The sequence below is a fragment of the Endocarpon pusillum genome, assembly GCF_000464535.1.
Source record: "Endocarpon pusillum Z07020 unplaced genomic scaffold C732421, whole genome shotgun sequence".
Lineage (NCBI taxonomy): Eukaryota > Fungi > Ascomycota > Eurotiomycetes > Verrucariales > Verrucariaceae > Endocarpon > Endocarpon pusillum.
Window position 1 is genome coordinate 1 of NW_006913597.1, and position 22,976 is coordinate 22,976.

Sequence of the window (22,976 nt, forward strand, 5' to 3'; positions counted from 1 at the left end):
GTATAAATAGAACAGGTTGCAAGTTTAACTCCTACAGTACAGTAAAGTCATTTTGTACTGTATCATCTAAGCATACACCAAAATACCTCATCAGCTCATTGTCCGAACGTAGCAAGCGATCTGAAGTTGCCTGAGTCGCTTCTCGAAGTATACGCTGTGCATCAACAGATTTTGTGTATAGCGATAATAACGCCCTAGCCTGTTCCTGTGCATGACAGACTTCCTGCCTGAGACGGCCGTTCTCACGTACCAACTCTTCGATTCGCTGATGTAAGTTGGAGGGTGGCTTCTTTGCCTTCTGATTGTGTGGAAGTCTCTCAGTCGTGGTTGTAAGGCCGCCGGCAGAGGCAATACGATGGTCCACGGAACTGATCTCAGTTAGATTGCGAGGTAGAGGATTCATTCTGCAGGACTGGATGATCAAAGTTTAAGAACCCTTTGAAGTGCGCGAGGCGACCTGCACATAGGGTACTAAACAGCCGACTCCTGGGGAGAAATCCAGAAATATATGCTGTTTTATATTTAGTCTATCAGCCAAGGAAATGGAATTTGAGGAGCACTAGTACATGTTTCAAGACTGCCAAGGTTTCTTGTTGTGTCAGCCGTAGAAAATCCCGAATCTCCTTGCCCCATTGATTCGGGCTTTCAAGTTCGAGGTTATCCGTGGTATCCATGCCAGGTTCCATCAATGCCATCGTAAAAGTACCCAGTGACTTAACGTCAGCCTCAAAATTTGTCTGTGCAGACAAGATTCCTTCTGCGACATTGGCTAAATCTTCCTAAGCCGCTGCTTTTGCTACTGACGGGTAGAACTCACCGATTTTTACATTTCCATGTCTGGTTAGCAGAACATTGTCAAGCGAGAGCCTTCCGTAGGAGAATCGTAACTCTGAGTGGATGTATTCTAAGCCCAGAATGATTTCACGGCAGATCGTTGCCATTTCGAATTCTTTGAGCGGGCCATAAGGACAACATTGGATTTCCTTAAGGGAGACATCCATGGCCTCATAGACGAGAAATAGTTGAGAGTTCTTGGTGTAAGCAGCATGGAGAGGTACTATCTGTGGGTGGCTGATTTTCAGCAGCCTTGAGGGCTTATCATTTGTTTCGAGTCTCTTCTCCTTTATGGCATACACAGGGAAATCTGGACGATTCTCATGCACCACTGTCACAGGGCCAGCTTGTTGGTCGGAAAAAATGGGAAAGTATTGACTCCACGGGCTTCCACTTTTGCAGAAGCTTGTGAATAGACGCTTTACCGACGTTGTATTCCATTGGGAGGCGTAAGGATTGACTGGCAAGGGCAGCCTCGGGGGTAATGGGCTACCATCAACTCGACGTTTGAGTTTGGCCGGCTGCGTAGGCTGCTGTTGATCATGACTTGTGGGTTGTAAAGGCTGCCCTTGATCTACACTTGTAGGAAAGAAAGTCTCCCGTCTCGACCCATTTGATGGCAATTCCATTTTGAGATGGAGATAGGTGAGGAAGAGCATTGTTGGCACACATATACTTGAAAACACTAATTTAAACCCTAAATACAAAAGCAGATAATACAGATTCGCAATTTCTAAAAATGGGTACCTCAGATTCCACCACACTTTTTGTGTTCATTTTGCCGGGGCTAGGATTGGTTCAGGCCGACGTTTACCCGGCCTCAATGCGCTTGGGTGATGTACCTCCAGGTTTGCTTGGTCAGGCGATCGTTTGTTTTTAGAGGGCGTAGTCGACCCTTCAAGCTCTGCGACCTTGCATCGTTGTTTTCCATTCTCTAGCAAAACCTTTATTGACGCTTCGAGCTCTGCAATCTTGCATCGCTGCTGTTCGTTCTCTAGCAAAACCGCTCCAATATTTGGTGCCGGGCTGTCATCGTCCTTCAAATGTGCCCACGTGTCGGATAGTAGGTCGCTAAGTTTCTCGGTGACCTTCCAGTAACTGTCGAGCTGAATCCGTGTTTTTCTATGATAATTCTGCTCCAGTTCCAGTCTTAGAGACGTGGTCTCTTTCTCTTGACGTTGTCCATCAACATCTCGTTCAAGCATTTTGCAGGTAGCCTGTGACTGCAAGTACAAGTCCTCAAGCTGCACATATTGGTTCTGGATGGTCTGGATGGTTTCCGCGTTTTGCTGATTGATCGTGCTCACATGTTGTATCTGCTGAATGAAGCCTAGGTTCCGCATCTCAAGATCCTGGGTGTGTAGTCGATTGGTCTCATCACGAGCATAGAACTCGCGGAGAAAGTCCCAATTGCCTACCTTCTCACATCGGTCACAGCCCTTGTCACCCTAAAATAGTGAGTTCTTGGGCTCATTGATTGACAGGGTCAGACTCACTGAGGTTGTGGTAGCCATGCTGGTGGCTTCGATGGTTGGTAGGATTGGTTCGAGAGGATAGAGCACAATAGGGAATTTGGATGAAATCTGAAGAGCCGGAAGAATGGCACTTATATACACCAAAACGAAGCAATATCAATAAACATAAGCGCTCAATCCAGATACCAACATGTGTCGACCACGATTATACGGACATTCCTCAAACGTCACAACGTAAGTGAATCTGCGCTTGTCGGCAGCGTCACCCTCCATCGATGTCTTTGACGAATGGCCGTGGGTCTCTTTTCTGTTGAAAGCGCTACCTGGAACAGAAGGCTCTCTACTGAGCCTGGGCTCTAGCACGTAATAGTCCGCCGTACCCTCCGGCCCTAAATTTGACATAAACGGTGGGGCCAAGATTTGTAACCGTGAATTCCCCTGAACGTCTTATACATCACCTTTCATGGCTGGCGACACGAAACAGATATTGAAACATCGTGAAACGAGAACGATCACCCATGATATCTCAATTAAGGTATATTTAAGGGAGGTGAATATTGACGTTCACAAAGACAGTTCATCCTTATTTTGTTCCCCACCCTTATCAGCTACCTAGGTTGCTAGTGCCGCAATCCCCCCGCTTGTTCCAAATTCGCTGAATCACTACAATAGTATCATGGACCCTGACCCATGTTTAGACTTCGACTGGGATGCGTTTCTAAAGCAGGATTTCAATTCAACGTTTTCGGTTGAGCATGAAACTGACGGCAGCAAATGCGGCTTTGTGGGCATTCAGGAAATGCTTGAAAGTGACGCATTTGCGTTGACGGGACACTTTCCAGGCTTTCACCTGCTGGAACCCTTGTCGGAAAATGCCAATAATGTGCACGAGCCACCTGCTCCTGAGACAACAGCCGCCCTAAGCGATCCATCGATTGATACCCCAGACCAACACCCATCGGCTTCGAATCAGTGGTTGGGCACGTCCTCTGCTAGTGAAGTTCCGGCTTCTCAGAATGTGAACCCCAACTCGCCCAACGAGAAAGACGCCGCAACCTTGCAGAGAGACGATCCAGCGGCGTCTGGACAGTTCTCCCATTGGTGTAAGGATATTGTTGCTCAGCTCACTGAACTACGGAACGAGTATGTGTTTTTCTCGCTACCCTTGGAATCTTTTCGATCGCTAAAAATAATCAGGGTGATGATCCGCAATGCGTAAGTGTCTCCAACAGGCATCTTCTATTGGCTCAATTTACTCAACAGGAAACTTGAACGGCACGCAAAGTACCTAGAGGAGCTTCAATCGTGGACGGTGATGATCGATGATAAAGTTAGGTTCTTACTTAGCGGCTACCACTTGGTGGCAGAATGCGATCGTAGTTATAAAGATCAGTCGGTACAGAAATAGTAGCATGTGTCTCGCTTCAATTCATCTTTCACTATGCCTGGTAATAACTGGACTCCTGAAGAACTGGTCATCGTGCTTCATTTTGCTTCTCGGGGCTTCAATTATCGTTCTTGTACGGCGCTTCTTCGGTGCAAGATGGGCGTTGAAGGCAGGACCCCAGGAGGTATTGGGACAAAGCTACGGACATTGAAAGCACTCCATCCAGAACTACAAGGAGAGGCTGGTGTATGGATATGGAACCAGGTTGATGCTTACATTCGTGACTGCAACATTGCCAACCTAGACGAGCTGTTGTACTTCAGTCCGACAGAGCTGGAAGCAGTCTCCCAAGTAAGGTGGTCCTCATCCAGGAATCCTTTCACTAACATCAAAGTAGTACGAGCATCCGAAGACCCTGACCGTCCTTATTCGAAATCTTACTACGTCATCAGTTCAGGACATCTGATATCAGAACCATCTTTCTCCACGGATCACAGGGATCTAAGATGTCAATAACCGTGGTTTCTTCGGCATATATTGACGTTTACGTTCTTCCTTCCTACCAAGCCAGCATATCGCCCCTACATAGCCAGAGACAAAGAGAAGAGCGGAGATGGATTGGCCTACGGTCTGGGTTCATGTCTGGGTTCATACTCTACTTCAGTGCCCAGTGTCAGCTACTGTCTATCTACTAGATATAGGGTTGTCCTCTTGGCGAAGTGATAGATGGATCCTTCTAGCAGTGCTGATATCACAGAAGATTCTGCCTTTCTTGTGTGCGATCCCCATATAAGTATAAGGCTCGCTCCCATCTGTCTGCGTTCCTCGCGCTCAGTTAGTAATACTCCCTGACATGCTCTGTTTCCCTTGCATACTCCAGTTCCTAACACCACGCGATCGCCCTTATCCCGTGATTGGCTCTGTTTAAGACTTGCGTTAAACATGTAAAGGTTGTAAAAAGTTGTCAGACATAAGCTATTTCATGGGTCCTTCGAGGGCCGCGGTCCTTTTGGTCCAACAAAAGTTCAAGTCCGCAAGTACCCGCTTTAGTGTTGTGATTTTGCTGGGCCTCATCTGTAAGTATGAGGCTTCCATCCATCCTTTGTGCTCAGTTTAGCAATACATCTTACATTCTCTGTTTCTTTTGCATGCTTCAATTGCTAACGGATCAATAGGATCAATATCATATATAGATAGCCAGTACCTATATCTAATGTTACATCAATCTGGGTTTACATCAATCTCTAAATCCCCACCACCTGATCCGTCTTTACGCCACTCCCATCCCAGCCGCACCGATAATGCCCCAAAGTGAGGCTCCCCTTCGATGGCGGAGCCGACTCACTCCACTAGAAGCTGGGCTGCTGATGGGCAAGAGTTGTGATTCTGAAGTCGGTGACCCTGAACCATTCCCACTTAGCGTTGCATTGAATTGGGGTCCTACACAATTCGATGAAACGTTAAGCGTACATGGTTGAGTCCCAATCTTGTCTCGTGTGTTGTCTAGAAACTCATTCATCTTCTCCCCTGGATTGAGTCCAAACACCATTCCGGCGGAACAATGAGATTTGTTGATTTCTTGTTTACAAAAGAACCACCGTGGTGCCGAATCACCAACGCTAAAGGCTACCACGGGCGTCTTGGTGCTATTTGAGAAGGCTTGATTAAACCCTGTATCAAACCCTCCTGAAGCTTCGCATGGCTTGTCTAGAGTGGATTCCGATATAGTGTGGTTGAATCGATGGAATTCGAAAACGACAATATCACCAACTGCCGCGTCAAGCTGATTTGGGCTAAAAAGAGTTTGATTGTGGGCCCCAACTTGGACATAATGTGTGGTCGTTGGGCCCAACGCTGGATAACTCCTGTCTCTAGCTCCATCTGGAATAGAGGTTTCTTTTGAAATAGTAGGTAAGGTAGTTGTACATATATTGTCTGTGTTTCTATTAATTTTGTCTGGGGTGCTCGGATACGCTGTGCCTGTAATGAGGTTTCCCGTCTGAGCTGGATCAATCGTGAGTGTGGCCATTTGCGTGATAGGTGTAAAGTCAAGCAGCACTGAAATAGCTCCTAAATTTCCGTTGGTGACGACAGCCTCGAATCTAACATCACCATTGGTTCTATTTTAATAAATTAGTACTTCCATATGTGTCTTGTCATTCAGACTTGCCCATAAGACTCTTGAAAAGTAAGTGCATGTAATCTAGCAGTGAAGAGAACAATAACAAGTAGTTGTTTTATAAAAGCCATGTTGATTTTACTTCCGAATATCAATTAGATAGATCAGACTCTGCTCTTATATAGACTCCTGATGAAAATAGACTAGAACAACAATGCAGAATCATTTTTTGAGGATATATCTGAAACTGACAGAATTTGATTTTACAATTCCTGCGTAAGTCATCGAAACGGACATATTATCCCTTGTATCACTAAGAGTGTGCTCCTTCTTGTAATGGTTTAGCGTTTCCGTGATTCAGAATTCTATCATTTCTGATTTCAATTTCCTTCATTAGCTAGACACTAGGGGTTTCTATTTCAAAGTTGAAATGAGAACGTTAGGTACAGTTTCCTTAAACTGCACCTTTTGCTTCTTGGGAAGGCCGTCGTCACCACAAAGAGCCGGAAGGCCTTTCGCCGGACCAACAGACCATGAATCAGCGTTTGTGTGACCCAGCAAATTCTTAGTCCCTTGGGCCCGCTCCTCAGTTACAGGGGTGATCACCACTGTAAGCCCGCGTGGCTGCGTAACGCTCATTTTGTCGAAGTGCCAAGGGTCTCTGAGCGACGTGACAAGGATATGTCCCGGAAATCTAGACTTGACAGAAGAGCTGCAGCCTTGGCAGAAAGAACACCGAAATTGAAAAAAAAATCATTTAGTGACTCCAAGAGATACATTTATATTTTGTAACCGATTTGAAACCACATTATTTCGCCACTTAGATTTCCAGACCCGTCCACCTTTCCAAATGTATCCAAAGAGCCTCTATAAGGCCAAGGCGTTGTTCCAACAAAGAAACGCTTCCGACATCACGCTCTCGGCTACTATATTCTCAATGCACTCACTACAACACAAGTCACAACTTTTTATTTCTCTGCCAAAGAGCATATACCAGGGCCTGACTATTCGATTCTCTGGTCTCTTCCAACGCCAAAAACGACTCAGACTAGGCTCGTGTCTTATTAACAAGCCACACCAACAGGTCGACGGTGTCTTTGCGGAGAAATGTTTTGTGATGTTCCTCTACGTTATATCATTAACCTTCAATTCAATGACACTATTCAAAGAACACTTACTACTCCTTTCCAACAACGGCCCAGAGTCTGATTTTGCTCTATTGACCGGTTATGCTTGTACAACAAAAGAGTACAAGATGATTCAGGGACGTCGAATACGAATCCTTGACTTCTGGAGGGCACCCATGAAGAGAGATCGTACTCAGACTTATAACCAGTGTCAATCAATGTAATATAATAGAGATGCATTGTTGTAAAGCAAATCCAAACTTAGTTGAGATCTTGAATTGATTCACTTTTGATAAATATGATACTTTCATAGAATAAGGCAGGCCTAAAGGATTGTCATGGTTTATATACAAAGAATAGGACTAATACACAGATGGCAGCCTCAAATAATCACACTTATCTACCAAAGGATTGATAGGCTTGATATGTTCTATTAAAAGAATATTAAATTAATACAGTGCCGCAGCGTCTAATCTAACCACACTTTTATGTATCTCAGTTGCACCTAGCTGTGACATCAGCTAGTTATCAACCAATCAAACCCCCCCCTGGCTTGTGTAGTGTAGCCGCCTAATTGACACACACTTGTTTGTTTCTCGTCGCTTGGCTTCACACTATATGCTAGTTTAGTTGATGCTATCTATATCAGAGGGGAGAAGGGGGGCTTTCTGAAAGTTAAACCTATACCCCTTTGCGTATTATGGAGACCGCTAAATATTTCACATTGTCATACTACTAGACAGTCACTTAAATCTTGCCCGCACCCTTGCCCCTTCTTTAACAATCGTCCACTAGTCTTGGGAAACGGGTTTGGTGTTCTCAGTTCTCACATTGGCTTGCGCTTGCTCCAATCATCATAACAGGGTTGCACATGCGACATTTGCCATCAACGATTGAAGTGGCACTCATGTCCCGCAATTGGACGCACTGACACCTTAGCTGCATGTCGGCCTGTGGCACAGCCGGCAGACGCACGGCGCTACTGAGTAACATGACTGAAACAGACCCTTGCTAGGCGCGTTAATCCACACTTCTTTGATCAGATTCACATTTGGCTCCACTTAAAAGCCACCAATTATTGGATAACAGCCGCCCGGACTCACCCCGCGTCAAGAAAGGGTCCAAAAATTGAGAGGTGGGCCCACTTGGTGTTTCATTCCCCAAAGTCAGGACCAAGCCAACCTAAATCTTCCCCTCAACAAAGATCCTTGCTCATGCTCAGGTTTTCACAGACAAATGCCGGGTATTCATCTAGCAATAGAAGACAAATTCTTACTTCTTTTGACGCACACCATCCACATTGTACCAAAGCTAGGGATGACGCCAATTTATGTGTGGCCGAATTTGCCGTTGATCATGGTCTGGTTCTTACTCTCGTGTTGGGATGTTGATCACACTATTTATGGGAGCAGACATGTCTCTTCGCAGCAGCCCCTCACTCTTTTCCTTAGCTGCTAGCATAGTCCAAGCCCTGGAGGCCCCTCACCTGCCATCCTTATTTCTTCCAAGTACAAAAAGGCGATATATATCAAAGCGAACTGACAGCAATCTTTTGTACTTCTGTTGAAATGCCACCCGCCTCACGCGCAGGGACCGTAGAGGTAAGACCGCAGGGGCGATAAGGGGCGATACTGCGATCTTGCCGCCTTGAGTGGTTGGGTTACGAGTCGTTGGGTGTGACGTTACTGTCTTGTTAAAACTGTTTATAATGATCATAAAATCAGATTTTGTGACTAGACTTACATTTATATTTTCATATAAATCTACTATTTCTTAACAATTTATTTAATAGTAATAGAGTATTTCACTTGAATTATAAGAACAACAAAATGTGTATCGTGATTGTCTTCAAGAAGCGTGATCATCTTTCAGACCAAGTCTCTAGTCTTAATCTACGCATTCAACAGTGGCTAAGAACGCTCAAAAGTAACACAACCAATAGAAGTTACAACATACCACCGAGTTGCAATGATGATGATGGCGCTGCATCAGCAAATCCGGAGAATGATACAGAGCACATCAAAATCTAATCTACTTAAGGTCTACGAAGACTATTGGTGGGCTACAGTGTGAAAGGTCATTGGGTTGTCGTTCATAGGAGATCTCTCCATAACTGGTGGCTGGATGAAGTCCATTGCTAGACAAGGTTCCGACGAGCAGCGAAGGTCAACCTCCCGCTGGGGAGAGTCTAATATAGTCTGTTCGATGTTCATAGATAAATCATCCTCCTCCGGAAATGGCATCGTAAAAATCTGTAGGTCTTATGAGCTTCATACTTTAATGTCTGAGGGTGGATGTAGTGACCATGTTGGTCTGTGGCCTTGATACATCATCCCGTGTTGAATAAGAGTAACATTTACCACTATCATCCTTAAGTTCAAGGTATGCTTGAATATTATATTTCGTATGTAATTCTTTTATCTTCCGCAGCACCGTTTTACATCGTTTGCGAGAACATTCTTTCGCTATACGATTTGTTGGGTGTGACGTTGATGCTTGAGTGGTTGGGTGTCGAGATGCTGGATGTGACGTTGATGCTTGAGTGGTTGGGTGTCGAGATGCTGGGTGTGACGTTGATGCTCGAGTGGTTGGGTCTTGAGTCGTTGGGTGTAACGTCGAGGCTCGAGAGGGAGACAAGTTTGTGGGAGAATAAGTTTCTGCTTTGACCATAGTGAGAGAGGACAGTTTTGTGTAAATGAGAAAACGTAGAAATGAAAAGTGGATGGCCTAGTCATTATAAATGGCGTTACAGGGGTAAGGGTTATCTGTTCTTGGAACCTACCGTTTCAAGTATGTTTCAACAACCAGTAAGCAAATACTTTATATAAGCCATCAAGGGACAATCAGAACCATTTTCATATGTGAAAGACAATGGATCTTCTTCTTATTTACTTTATTATTGTATGCGGAGCTGTTCTTCTACCATTGCTGCCTCGGATGTGGACTACTATTAGGAAAATTTTACAGCGACATGTATCTACCTACCTTCTGAAGCATCTGGTATACCCTTTTGTATATCGAAGACTGAGACTCCTTCGGCCTATTACTCGCTTACATCTCCTTGTCCTGCTCGCTTACGTCGCAACAACGGTGTTCTTTAATCTTTGGGGTGTGACCAGCGCATCTGAGGCATCTTCTCGAGCAGGTCTTCTCTCAGCTGCAAATTTCGTTCCATTAGTGTTTTCTGGCCGCATGAGCATAGCAGCAGACTTGTTAGGACTGGACATCCGCACAGTATCATCAGCACATACAGCATTTGGGCTGCTTACCTCCGTCCAGGCTGCTGTACATACCATCCTCGCAACCAGGACGTTCAAATTTACTTGGACGAACCTGCTTGACCTCTATGGTTTCCTTGTTAGCCATACGCCAGCATCTCTGTGGTTATCACTGATTGTCAAACAGAGCGCAGTCGGCCTCGCTGGTATAATCGTTTCCGTATGGATGCAGAGACCATTCTTCGAACTCTTTTCGAAACTACATCGTGCCCTGGCAGTTCTGGCAACTGCAACGCTGTGGCAACATCTTTTTCTCTCGAAGTCTATCAGCCGCTTCTACGTCCTTGGTGCCGGGAGCCTCTACGCTTTGATCTGTGTTATGAATTATTCAATCTGTTTCCTTCGAAATACCTTTATTGGACAACCATCCACGCGCGCTTTTGTGGAGGCTAGGAATGGAGTAATCAGGATAACCATTAGACCACGAAGTCCTATAAAAGTTCAAGCTGGGCAATATCTATACTTATGGATGCCTGGGGTGGATTTCTGGTCGATTTTCCAAACACATCCCTTCATGATCACGTGGTGGGACGAAGACGAATACGGGAAAGCCTGCTCAATCATGCTACTTGCTCGGCCCCGCTACGGCTTCACGAGCAAGCTCTTGCGGCCCCAGATTGGCTGTGAGCCCTTTCTTGTATGGATCGACGGACCGTATGGCCGACTTGCTGAGTCTTCTGATCTCAGCCATGCCGTTCTGGTTGCGAGTGGGATCGGGATAGCTGCACAACTTCCAGTAGCCAGGGATATCCTCCAGCAGGTTGAAAAGCAGAAGACAAGGATCAGATCAATTCATCTTATGTGGGAAATTGAGTCTGACGGTATAGTAGCGCCACTCTTGCCTTACTCATCACTCACTCGCCTTGCTAAGAATTTTTTAGACACTCGCGATTGGGTACCTGACATACTAACAGATCTACTGGCTGCGGATGAGGAGAGAAACGTAAGGTAATTTAATGCTTTCTATCTAATGCTGACTATTTCCGAGATTCTCCGAATCACGCTCTTCAGCAAACACTCTAAAAAAAATCCAGTCAATGCTTACTGGGGAACACATAACAGTATAGAGAGTTACGGTGAAGGGACAGACAAACTATTTGCTTGCGTAGACGATGTCCTTGCGAACGGGCTAAAGGATGTTTTCATCTTTGGTAAAGACATCCATACCCTGTAGATTCCTTTTTCTCCTAACGTGCCGCCAGTTTCAGCACGGCCTGTTATTCGTGATCATATTCGAGGAACAGTGTGTCGCCTTACCAACCATGATAAAACACTTCGCTATCAGGAATCAGATTTTCAACCGTTTCACGACAGATAGACTGCTCTGGAAATGGAACTGTAGTGGTCCTAATTTAGCTACTTATTAATAGAATTAATATAATATAAGAGCAAGAACTTGTGGAATTTTACTTGTACGCTTCTTCTAGAACCAAACACTCGACTCTTATTAGATTTATTAAAGATGGAACCTCGACAGTATCTTCTTGTCCTCTTGTTGACCTTTTGCACTAGTGTTCCACAACGCCTTTTTCTGTGGAAAACGCTCTCCGGCAGTAAACTTACAAGGACTTTCCACTTTTGTAGTAGTGCACCCTTGATTTGTGACCTTCTGATAGCACTGCTGGTGGTTATAATTCTTCAAATCACTAAACCATCATGGGACAAGCTTCTAATGCTGAACGAAAGTCAATTATCTCAATCTGGAAAGCTATTCCACTATTTACTGGTCACTCATGTAAGCCCTCTTTCATTCTGGTCTTTCACTAGGTTTATAAATTATAGTTAATTGGTAATACCGCATTTGCTGTTTTGCTTCTAGCTAACAGTTCATCAATACTGCTATGTGGTTGTTACTCGGAGACGCTATTAAGATATAAACGTAATGAGGCTAGCGACAACCATTTGTATCTACAGCCACTGTATAGTAATCTGGTTTGCTGAGGGACACACAATCACATCAACATCTAGAACACGAAAATGAATCTTTAATATTATGAGCTGTATCAAGCACTACTGGTCTGATCAAAGAAAACGAACGAAGGACACACGAAGTATGATTTCTTGTCGAACTGAGCTTACAATTGAATAGCGTCTAATAGTAAGTTATTCTATCTAATTCAGCGCGCAAGGAGAGAGCATTTATACGTACAAAATTGCCAAATCAAGCCAAGTAGCGCGAAACGTGCATACCAAAAATACATGCAAATCTCAGGCGAAATGTGTAGCAAATCTGTAACAAAACGCTGGTGCAACGTCGCACAATACGCCACGTTTGAGCCACCGTTTGATTTCGCCGTTCAACATTTCTGTGTAGATGTGTGTGTTGATACTATCTACGTCCTGTGGGCGTCTATAAGACATCTAATCCAATTGGTCTTGGTTTTGACGCAGACAGGCGCGCCCTGCCCGTGCCCTGCCTTGACAAGCTGTCTTTGGTTTCTCAAAGAAATATACTTATCTTGCTCACTCCTGAGTCATAACATGTTGATGAGCTATGGCAATCGAGTACGACTCAGTTATTTTGATTAATTCAAGATCTAATCTTAAGTCACAAATTTTTTTGGTAGGGTCTACGATATTCATTGAACACTACAAGCCTTCCAGCAAGGTTATCAAATTACGCTATGTTGTGGCATCTGAACTCGTTCTATACAACCTTATTAAAAAGCAAATTGGCTGCTTTGATTCTTAAGATCGAAAGCTGACTGATCGGTCGCGCCTGCGCGGCCTATCACTATCCTTCATTGCAGACTTTCGGCTGTGAAGCTGACTACTGCTCGTAGCTGAATTTGGCGAACGCTGCGGCCACATATCCCGCAAAGAAGATCGATATCGACTGGGCGACGAATACTCACGGCCCGACCTTGGCTGGGAAGATTGATTGGCTCTACCCCTTCCGTCGGCTGTCTCCCTAGGGACTTCCTCAATACTTGACCGAGAACGATATCTTCTTTCTGGGAAGTTTCGCTCAGGGGAGGCGTTGTCACGACTACGATGCGACTCATGAGAGTTCCAACTCTGAGATCTCCAACGCGAGCCCTCTCTGTCTGATTTTCTTGGTGCATCTTTGCGGTATGAGGCTGGCCCGGCTGGTTCAACTGAAGCGTAACCACTGTCGTGTGTCTTCGATCGCGCTTGCCGTCCCTTCTCCTCCCCTTCCTTATACTCTTCTTCTTCCTCCTCCTCTCTCGCCTCTTCGTCTGCCAGGTATTCGCTTTCATCAGAGTCGGTTTGGTCTTCCACAGCCTTCCGCGCCATACTAAGACTGCGCCTGCGTCGCGAGTAAGGGTTCTCGGTGTATGGATCTGATGGAAGCACTGCTTTGGGAATCTTTCGTCGAGGCCACAGCGCCTTCTGAATGGCCCTTTCTTGCTGTTCTGCTGTGCTATAGATCATGCAAGCTACCCAGTACTTAGATTTTTTCAGCAGTCGGGGAAGCGTCCATCGAGGCTCAAGCGTGATTCGTTTCGTGTGCTTCCATTCCACCTCGATATATATCCATGGGTACACAGTTCCAGGTTGCTTACTCGGTTGTAAAACAGAGAGCGGGTCAGAGGCCTCACCAGCGTCCCAAAATACCGTGCCGAGACCTTTCACATGATCTTTGTTGTAATAAGGCTCACTCATTGATGCATCTTCGGTAGACCTATTCTGAACATTCGACTGCATCTGAGCTGCAATATTTGTCGCGGCTGACTTCTCAAAGGAATGTAAAGAACCAGCTTCGACGCGCCCCGTTTGGGCGCCACCTTTCCTGTATAAGACGCAAACCCGCGTACCAATACGACCTACCCAGTTCCAGCCTACGACTACTCCATCGGTGAGATTCATTGATGGGAAACTCTTGCCCATAGAGCGTTCAATTTCCTGAAGAGAGCGTGTGCGGGGGTTGTACTGCGTCCTTTCAGTAGACGGCATCACCTCTTCGACACTATCATCCGCGCTTTCACTAGATCCCTCCCCAGATTTATCGATCTCACTTTCAAACGCACTGTCGCTGTAGCTGTCGTAGCCGTCTTTGTGGTAGCGGCCGGGGCCTCCGCGGTCGTAGTGGCTGTCGCGATCGTAGAAGCCGGGGCCGTCGTTGTATCCACGGCCCTTACCATTCATTCTTCTTTTTTCTTCTCCTTCACGGTCGTAGTGGCCAGGCCCGCCGCGGTCGTAGTGGCTGTTGCGATCGTAGAAGCTGGGGCTGTCGTTGTACTCACGGCCCTTACCCTTCCCTCTTCTTTTCTCTTTTCCTTCACGGTCGTAGGGGTCGGGAACGTCGTTGTACTCACGGTCCTTACCCTTCCATCTTCTGTTCTCTTCTCCTCTACCTTGACTACCTTCATTTAGATCGTTTTCGGGAACCGAGTCATCAAACCCCCCAGGGATACGTATATGATCACTTGGTTCTAGCCCTTGACGGGTATCATTCTCCCCCTGCCTCGAAGGAGAGCCGGTTTCCATCTCCCCATGTACTCACGGCCTTTACCCTTCCCTCTTCTTTTCTCTTTTCCTTCACGGTCGTAGGGGTCGGGAACGTCGTTGTACTCACGGTCCTTACCCTTCCATCTTCTGTTCTCTTCTCCTCTACCTTGACTACCTTCATTTAGATCGTTTTCGGGAACCGAGTCATCAAACCCCCCAGGGATACGTATATGATCACTTGGTTCTAGCCCTTGACGGGTATCATTCTCCCCCTGCCTCGAAGGAGAGCCGGTTTCCATCTCCCCAACTCGCACAGGCCTTTTCTGGACCGTAGACTCTTGTGCAGGAGGTAGTAAGGGATAGTTGATTTCTTCCCCGTCCTCAAGATGGGAGCTGACCTCCGGCTTCTTGGCCTTGCCCTTTGAAGGCGGAGCTGATTGAGCTCTGGCTGGTTGCGATTGCGATTGCGATCCCGATCTGCTTCTTCTTTCCCCTTCCGGTACGATGTTGCCCGGATCAAGACCCCTCAACAAATTTTTCGGCGACATTCTCCTAGAACGGTGATTTCTTGATATGCTGGCTGTGGTGTCAGAGGCTATGCCAGGACTTGAGCAGCTTGAGAGCGGATCGTCCTTGTTTGGCTCATCCCAGTCGGAGACAGATTTATTGTAAAATTCTGGATTATCTGATAGAAATTCGGAACTCTCAGATGTTCGTAGTATTTCGTTTTTTACTCTTTTGATGGTAGCTGCGTCATGGTGCTCATCAATACACTTGTAGAGAGTACACAGAAATTTTGCGAGGCAAAGGTTGTCAGGATTGACGAGCGCGTATTGCAAGTTATGAAGAATCGCTAATGCCTTCTCAACATGAAGGACCAGGAAGCTGAAAGCAAGGTATCGGACGCGATCGAACACAAAGTCGGAGATAGCCCCTGAGGTGTGAGCTACTTGTTCGCTGACTTCTTGGATATGTAAGAGCTGCCTTCCACACCCCTGAATAATAGATACAGTTCTTTTGCTGTGATAATCACCGTTCTGTATCTCTGTGAGGCGATCTGTGACCGAGTCAAGAGCGGTCCGTACGGCTAAGAAGTGTCCTACCCGCACTTGGCCGTAGAACTCAGGGTCGATACTCTTATCTCTGGTGCTCGATACGTACCCACCGAGAGCCTGTTGGATAATGTGGTTCGCAGCGGCTACTTTCCTTTCGAACTCCGAGGAAGAAGCTGATTTGTAATAAAGCTTCCAGACAGCTTGGACAATGTCTAGCGTTGCCTTATGAAGATTTGGCAGATGCCAGAGGTGATTCTTAGCACGGAACTTTGGGAAGTATATGTGACGCGAAGCACTATGTATGTCAAAGTCGAATTCTGTAGAATCGGAACTTGACGACGATGAAGACACAGAGCGAGACCGCCGCCGGCCAGCTGCAAGCGGTACAAGGGTAGAGGCGGCCTCAAGAAAGAAAGGAAGGTTACCGGATGTTTCACCGGATTCAGGTTCTGAGGACAGCCGACCAAGTTCTCCAATATCAAAAGATAAGTCTGATCCAGGGCTTGCGTGGGAAATAAGTGGTTCCGCGAGGTTAAGAAGCCCGGCGAGTGAGGGATTAAGTTCGCCACCTGCCTGGGAGATTGGGTTGTCCGGCGAGATCAATCCAGACAAACTCAGCAGACCCCCGACAGCTGCTGTCAAGGTTTTCGCGTTTCTAGGTAGGAGTAATAGAGGGTTCTTGCCTAAGTTCCGGGCAGCGGAAGTGATAACTTTGGTTTTGCCACCATTATCCATGAAATTTGATAGAAGATTGTTCTACAATCGTGCCCCTTATACTTATAAGAGTAAGTCGCCGGTTTGAGAGTAGACTAAAATTAGCAACACACGAAACTGAAGGCACACAAAATCAGATCTCGGTCTACAGAACGCGATGATTCAAAATGCTAAGAGAAAAGGTGAGGAATGCTATCTTTGGGTCAGTCCTTGATCTGAATCTGACACGATCATCTCATCCCTTCAAGGACTTTTATAGACTGGAATTGTGTGCGGATCTTCAGCTGTAAGAACGGCAACATCACGATGATTCTTGATAGGGGACCAGACAGCTTGGACCTAACAGCTTCTTCAGATATCCTAACATCCAGAAATATAGAATTGTATGTTTGACAACAAGAATCAATATTTGTCACCGGTGTACTTACAGAGACTGCTAGCTGTTCAGCGCCTTCAGCGCCAATAACGCCGTCGGCGGCTGTCCCTAGCTTAACTGGCAGCAACGAAGCTAGCCTAAATACTCTCAGAACGGTTACTGTTTGGCTTGTTATCAGATTGTATTTGATCTATATGGCACTTCAGGAATATCTAAACTAGCAATTTATTTTATAATAACAGTTTATAAGAAGAGCCGACATTTAAGTCTGAGTCTGGGCAAAAGTCGGCCATGAATATTTGGACTCGGCCCTCGTCCTTCTGATGGTTTACGGTTTTCTGATTGTTCAAAATTGGCCATTGGTTTCTTCTTAATTTAGTTGAAATTTAAGATGTGTTTTAGAGCGCTAAGGCTGCAGAATATCGCTCAATGTAAAAGCACTCGAGAAGCACTCGAAAGGCGCTGCACAAGCATTCAAAAAGACTCTGTTTTACAAACTACGTAAGATTTTGTTATACCAAAGCTCCCCGCTCTTACGATTCGGAAGGCCCCAGTCGGTGGCCAATTAGATAGAGAACGGTGACCTTAATTAGTTACGTATCTTGGCAACTTTAACACTGCCGTACAGCAACATTTGGATAGTGATATATTATTGCTTCTAAGGAAGTCTCAAACTCCTTTATGTATATATGTCACTTCGCAAGCTATCTTCAACATTTGTATTCCCTTCCTTCTATGAAAAGAAGGGGGGTTTTGTTTTGGGGGGGGAAGGGGTGGGTTTTTGGTCTTTATGTTGGTGAGGGGGAAGAAAATCAGGGAAAGGGCAACCTACGGCGGACTATTACTGGGTTGACGACTACGGCGGACTGTTATTGGGTTGAGGACACATCAAAATTTTGAACTCCGCACTCAACTCTACATAATGAACTTCTTTGGCTTCACCTTTCGGCTACTAGTCCCAGATACTACGTAGAAGTAGAAGTTCTCATCTAAGTGTCGTACACATCCCGTACGACTAAGCAGTGCTGATGCAATACGCTTATAACAAAAATAAGAAAGCTTCGTACGTACCTTATTGAATCACAATAGGATTCCCTGCCGCCGCACCAGGCCCCTCGATAGCCTGTACGCCAACAGTCTCAACATCAGAATCATTATTTGGTCCCTCAGACGAATCATCATCATCATTATCACAAGCTGTACAACGGGCTCCGTGGTCACGCCACTTGCAGTTCCCGCAACATCCTGTAAAGTGTCCTGGTATACGACGACACTCTAGAAACGGACGAAAGCCTGGTCTAGGGATGGCAGCACAAGCTGCACAAGGAGGATTCTGTACGACTCCTCGAGATTGTATGAGAATGGCATTTATGTACGAAGGCCGATGGGTAAGGACTCACTCTGGTGTGATGGCATCTCGTACGAAACGTACATTCTGACCTACTAGAGCAAGTACCGCGCGACCTTGCGGACTATGTAAGAGGGGCGCCAATTGCTGGCCAGCTACATGCAGGGTTGGAACCTGCTGCAGCTGCTGGGCGGCGGCAAGGGCGGCATTAACCGCATTGTAAAGAACAAGAGCCCTGTACGACAATCCAGTAACCCACATCCCGAGGTGGTAAACAACCCTTCCAAATCCCCGTGAGGTGAAAATTAGATTGGTACCTAGGGCTTGGCGGTTGGGGTCATGGCGGAGTGGCAGTAACGCATGACTGGGGCACACCCATTTTCCTATAAGAAGGTGTAGGTTTTTCATGGCGCGTGCGTGGATTCGAATCCCACCTCAACCACCAATTTTCTCTGCCACAAAAACTCTTTTCTTAGCAATCTTGTGAGGAGGTTATGGTCGGTTCTAGCGTACGGATCGAGGTAGCGGAAGCATGTACATCAGATTTGTTCCTTCGAGCGTCCGGTTGAGGTGGATCCAAGAGACAGGTGAGGCGTGGTTGCGACTAGTCATTTGATTACTTGGCATTGCGGTTTGTGCAAAGCCAGGGTTTGTGAAAGTGTGCAATATCTAGTACGTGTCTTGAGCGCATAAGAAGATTCCTTGATTTGTTTCGAAAAGAGTTCAAAAATCCTTCATGTCTACATAGGCTCTTTAGTCTGTATTAGACAATAAACAAGATTATACTACTACTACCTAGGGCTTAGCTCCATATTCTTCACTACCAACTATAATGTTTCTCTTACGAATATTGTAAATCAAATTTGCGAACACACATGTAGACCCTGTTCCTCGAGAAGAGCCACACTGCGATGTAGAAGGAGGAATATATGATCACGCACAAGCGGTGGTTTTTGGTCAATATTAGACTGAGAGAAATTTCTTGCTAGCACTGTTCTTCATCTCCTATGTAGTGTCGCCTATGCTGTCAAATAGAGCATTCTACACCAATCCAGTATCTGATTGAACATAAAGCCGAACATGGTGGATTATTCATGAGTCTCAGAGACTTTCCGTTGCAGGGAAAGGTACTTTTGGAAGAGCAGGTATTAGAACCCTTACGGCTTGGCAAGAAAAGTAGTTTGTGAAGACACATACCCCAGACATAGTACCGCCCCTTACTGTCACATATTGTTGTTCAAGGGGTGATCTACTATGATCAAGCCGCTTTATTATATTAGAGTAGTATAATATAATTAAGAAGAAACTATAGCATTATATTCACAAGATTTATAGCGTTATATTCATTCGAACCTTTACTACTTGGCCAATATTACAGCAGAAGAAAGCGTATCAAGATGCTCAGCATAAAGGACTTGGTTACACAATTAGACGCATTCTGCTATAAGTTTAATGGCCTTCCAGTTTCTACCCTGCTCCTTTATAGTAAATGCTAGGTTATGCATGCTGGTCAGCATATATAGGTGTTCCTGTCCTAGCACTCTCTTCCTCATCTCCATCACCTGCACCTCCAGCTCCTCTGCCTCCTTCTAACGTCCTTGATTTCGGTATGTTAATGCCAGGTTGGCTATGCTAGCCAGTGTGTGTGGGTGTTCCTGTCCTAGTACTCTCTTTGTCGTCTCCATCACCTGCACCTCTAGCTCCTTTGCCTCCTTCCAGCGTCCTTGATTCTAGTATGTCAATGCCAGGTTGCCTATGCTGCTCAGCGTCTGTAGGTGTTCCTGTCTCAGCACTCTCTTTGTCGTCTCTATCACCTGCACCTCTAGCTCCTCTGCCTCCTTCCAGCGTCCTTAATTCCGGTATGTTGATGCCAGATTGCTTATGCTGGTCAGCGTATGTAGGTGTTCCTGTTCTAGCACTCTCTTCCTTATCTTTATTACCTGCACAAATAGCTCCTCTGCCTCCTTCTAGCGTCCTTGATTCTGGTATATTAATGCTAGCATTCCTAAACTATATAATGTCTCGACATTCTCTTTACTAAGTATTTTCTGTAGCGCTTTAACTGACTTGTTACATATCCTCTTAGCTTCAAGATAACCTCCCTTAGCCTCTGTATACCATGCTGTCTTCTGTAACATTTGGGCCTATTTTTATTCTGATCTGTTATCTGTCGGTTAATGCCTCTTAGCCGACTTTGCATATAAGAAGAATATCTCACACCAGCCCTAGTTCTTATAATTGCCATTTGGAAGCACTGCGTTAAGGTTCCTACTAAACTGTGCCTTCCATTTCTTATCCTCTTTATGCATCATAAGCCACTCTTATATCGCTAGCTAGACAAGTCTATATATTTCAAAAGATGTCTTATCCTTTCTAAGAGACACAAATAAATAGTTTAAAAGCTGGTCTATAGCCTCCTTAAACCTATTATCATTACTAGTCTCAGATGTATCATCATCTTTAATGTCCTTACCTTCATTGCTCTTATTATCTTTAACATTATTATCATTTAGCCTCAACAAATTCTGGATCTTTTCTTGTTGTAATTAGATGTTCAAGACTTCCTTAGGGATACCCTGCTGGTCGAAATAGCATATCAATAATAGTAGGTTAGCTAATATTGGCTACTTCTCTCAGATATCATTAAATGATATCTGCTATATAATAATAATAGAGTTCTTTACTTCCGGATCTCGCTAAAGATAACCCGCTTTATAATTAAGAAGACTTATTTTTTTTTTCTTATTTTGCTAAAATGCTTTGATATATTATTAGATATTATACCTTGCTTCTCTTTATTAGATGTATGCTACCGCTTATATAATTGCTAGCGGCATATACTTTAATATATATACTAGCTTTTATAAGTCATTATTATTAAAGGGTATATCTAGCTTTTTCTTTAAGAGTGTTATCACATCTATATTAGTCATCAGATCAACTATAATTACATCTTAAGGCTTAATAATCTTTGTTACTATGCTTCTTATTCGCGTTATAATCAAGATTGCCCTGTTTTGGCTTTATAAAAGATATACTAACAATAGTTGTCTAAGCTAATCATCTCTATTATTAAACTACACTCTTAATATAGCTGCTTAAAAGACTAAAAGAATATTGTCTTTATCTAAGTTATCTAGAACTAACACTTATGTCCCTTAAGATTTATCCTGTAGTTATCTTACTACTAACTCAAATATGTTTTGTTTTAGATTATTATAGCTAGGAATTTTCACTTATTCTGTTATCTTATAGTATCCCTGCTCAATTTAGTCAGCATTGCTTATATAAATCCAAAACACTCACGTTTTAGGGGACTATTTGTAGAGGCGATAGCAATATTTAATGCTAAGCTAGGACTTACTATAGGCTTATTAGTAGATAGTGTCTAGCAAAAAATAATCAACTTACCTAGCTTTACTAATCCCTATAAGCGTAACTCTTAATGTAGCAGGTCTAAATTATTATTTAATGCGTTCTAGTAGAGTCTTATTATTATCTAATGTCCCGTAATTGACAAAATCGTTATTGTAATAAAAAGGCACTATTAATAATAGTAAAGATAGGGTTTTAGGCTGTTTAACAAAAACTAGACAGAGCAGGATTAATATTATTATAGATACGAAAAATGTTACTTATATATTAAAGACTTATTAATTAGTCTACGCAGCTATATAAATACCTTCTCTTAAATCTAACTAGTTCTTACCTAGATCGAAAACAGAGTTGCCTGTAATACTTATAAAACTATATATTATGCCGCTACTTTGATTGATATTATTGTGTTATATACTGTTACTAGTACTAATAATCTATATATTATTATAGTTGTAAAAGGTTTGTATATCGGCTTCATCCATAGGTAATAATAGCTTTAGTAAAGCCATCTTGTTAGCAATCTCTTTAAGCTTAGTGTATAACGCTAGGCTTGCTAACTTCACTACGTAGTAGTTAACCAGATTCTGTGCATCCTCTATGATTGCCCTCATCAACTCTTCGACTTTGCTCCCCTTGCCTAGTCGTCAAGCCACCTTGTAATACCGCTTATACCACTAGTCATCCTCGCCTAGGATCGTTTCTTAGAAGATGATTCCTAGTGATTCAGCCCTCCTCTTGTAATTGTTAACAGTCTTCACCAGACCATGGGCAGCATCGGCAGGTAAGGATGTTTTGATCGGCTCGAACTGCTCAAGGCAGGTTTGGAGGATGTCTCGTAGAATGGGTAGTCGATTACCTACGGTTTCGAAGGTCGCGCTGAACTTGAGGTCTTTACGTGCACTCTCCCAGACCTTGACCGAGCCGTCAATGATCGCAATCACTGCACTGATGCCGCCGAGCACCTCGAGGCCTGACATATTAGTGAAATAGATGCTCCTCGGTGGAAGGAGAAGTCAAGGGGAGTACGGAATACATCGTATTCATTTTATCAGGCTGAAGAGATCATGTATACGGCGGACTATTACGTGCTAACGCCCAACACTACAAAGCGGGCCACCCCACAAAGCGGGCCAATTTCGGGTCACCCACAAAAAACCACCCTCAAATTTCTAACGCTTATTACTCCACTAATTTACGTCCAAATGGCCTCAAACCAAGAGCAATTGATTCAGCAGGCGTTAAATGACCTAGATATAGGTGCTGAGAAGTCAATTCGCAAGGTAGCTGCCAAATACAGGGTTTCAAAAACGACTGTGGATTACCGACGCAGAGGTCGTAACCCACGTACGCAAGCTAATCGCAGGACTCAACGCCTATCCCTAGAAGAAGAAAAAACTCTAATTCAGTGGATTCGAGATCTACAGCGGCAGAATCTATGCCTAAATTACCCTAGAATTCGCTCTTTTGTGTAC

General features: G+C 44.5%; 5 protein-coding genes across 5 annotated transcripts; 2 read left to right on the plus strand and 3 right to left on the minus strand.

The window, feature by feature from the left end:
- Positions 1-1,607: 1,607 nt before the first annotated feature.
- Positions 1,608-2,348, minus strand: EPUS_09303 (uncharacterized protein; the record flags this gene model as incomplete). The annotated part of the gene is made up of 2 exons (XM_007788957.1): positions 1,608-2,282; positions 2,331-2,348. 2 exons carry the CDS (start codon positions 2,346-2,348, stop codon positions 1,608-1,610), a joined length of 693 nt encoding a protein of 230 aa, XP_007787147.1.
- Positions 2,349-2,985: 637 nt separating this feature from the next.
- EPUS_09304 (uncharacterized protein) lies at positions 2,986-3,528 on the plus strand (the record flags this gene model as incomplete). The annotated part of the gene is made up of 2 exons (XM_007788958.1): positions 2,986-3,452; positions 3,507-3,528. The coding sequence occupies 2 exons, from the start codon at positions 2,986-2,988 to the stop codon at positions 3,526-3,528; spliced, it is 489 nt and encodes a 162-aa protein (XP_007787148.1).
- A 324-nt stretch (positions 3,529-3,852) lies between these two features.
- Positions 3,853-4,162, plus strand: EPUS_09305 (uncharacterized protein; the record flags this gene model as incomplete). The annotated part of the gene is made up of 2 exons (XM_007788959.1): positions 3,853-4,047; positions 4,094-4,162. 2 exons carry the CDS (start codon positions 3,853-3,855, stop codon positions 4,160-4,162), a joined length of 264 nt encoding a protein of 87 aa, XP_007787149.1.
- Positions 4,163-12,908: 8,746 nt separating this feature from the next.
- EPUS_09306 (uncharacterized protein) lies at positions 12,909-16,423 on the minus strand (the record flags this gene model as incomplete). The annotated part of the gene is made up of 2 exons (XM_007788960.1): positions 12,909-14,623; positions 14,689-16,423. 2 exons carry the CDS (start codon positions 16,421-16,423, stop codon positions 12,909-12,911), a joined length of 3,450 nt encoding a protein of 1,149 aa, XP_007787150.1.
- A 5,782-nt stretch (positions 16,424-22,205) lies between these two features.
- On the minus strand, positions 22,206-22,481 carry EPUS_09307 (uncharacterized protein; the record flags this gene model as incomplete). The annotated part of the gene is made up of 1 exon (XM_007788961.1): positions 22,206-22,481. One exon carries the CDS (start codon positions 22,479-22,481, stop codon positions 22,206-22,208), a length of 276 nt encoding a protein of 91 aa, XP_007787151.1.
- Positions 22,482-22,976: the final 495 nt, after the last annotated feature.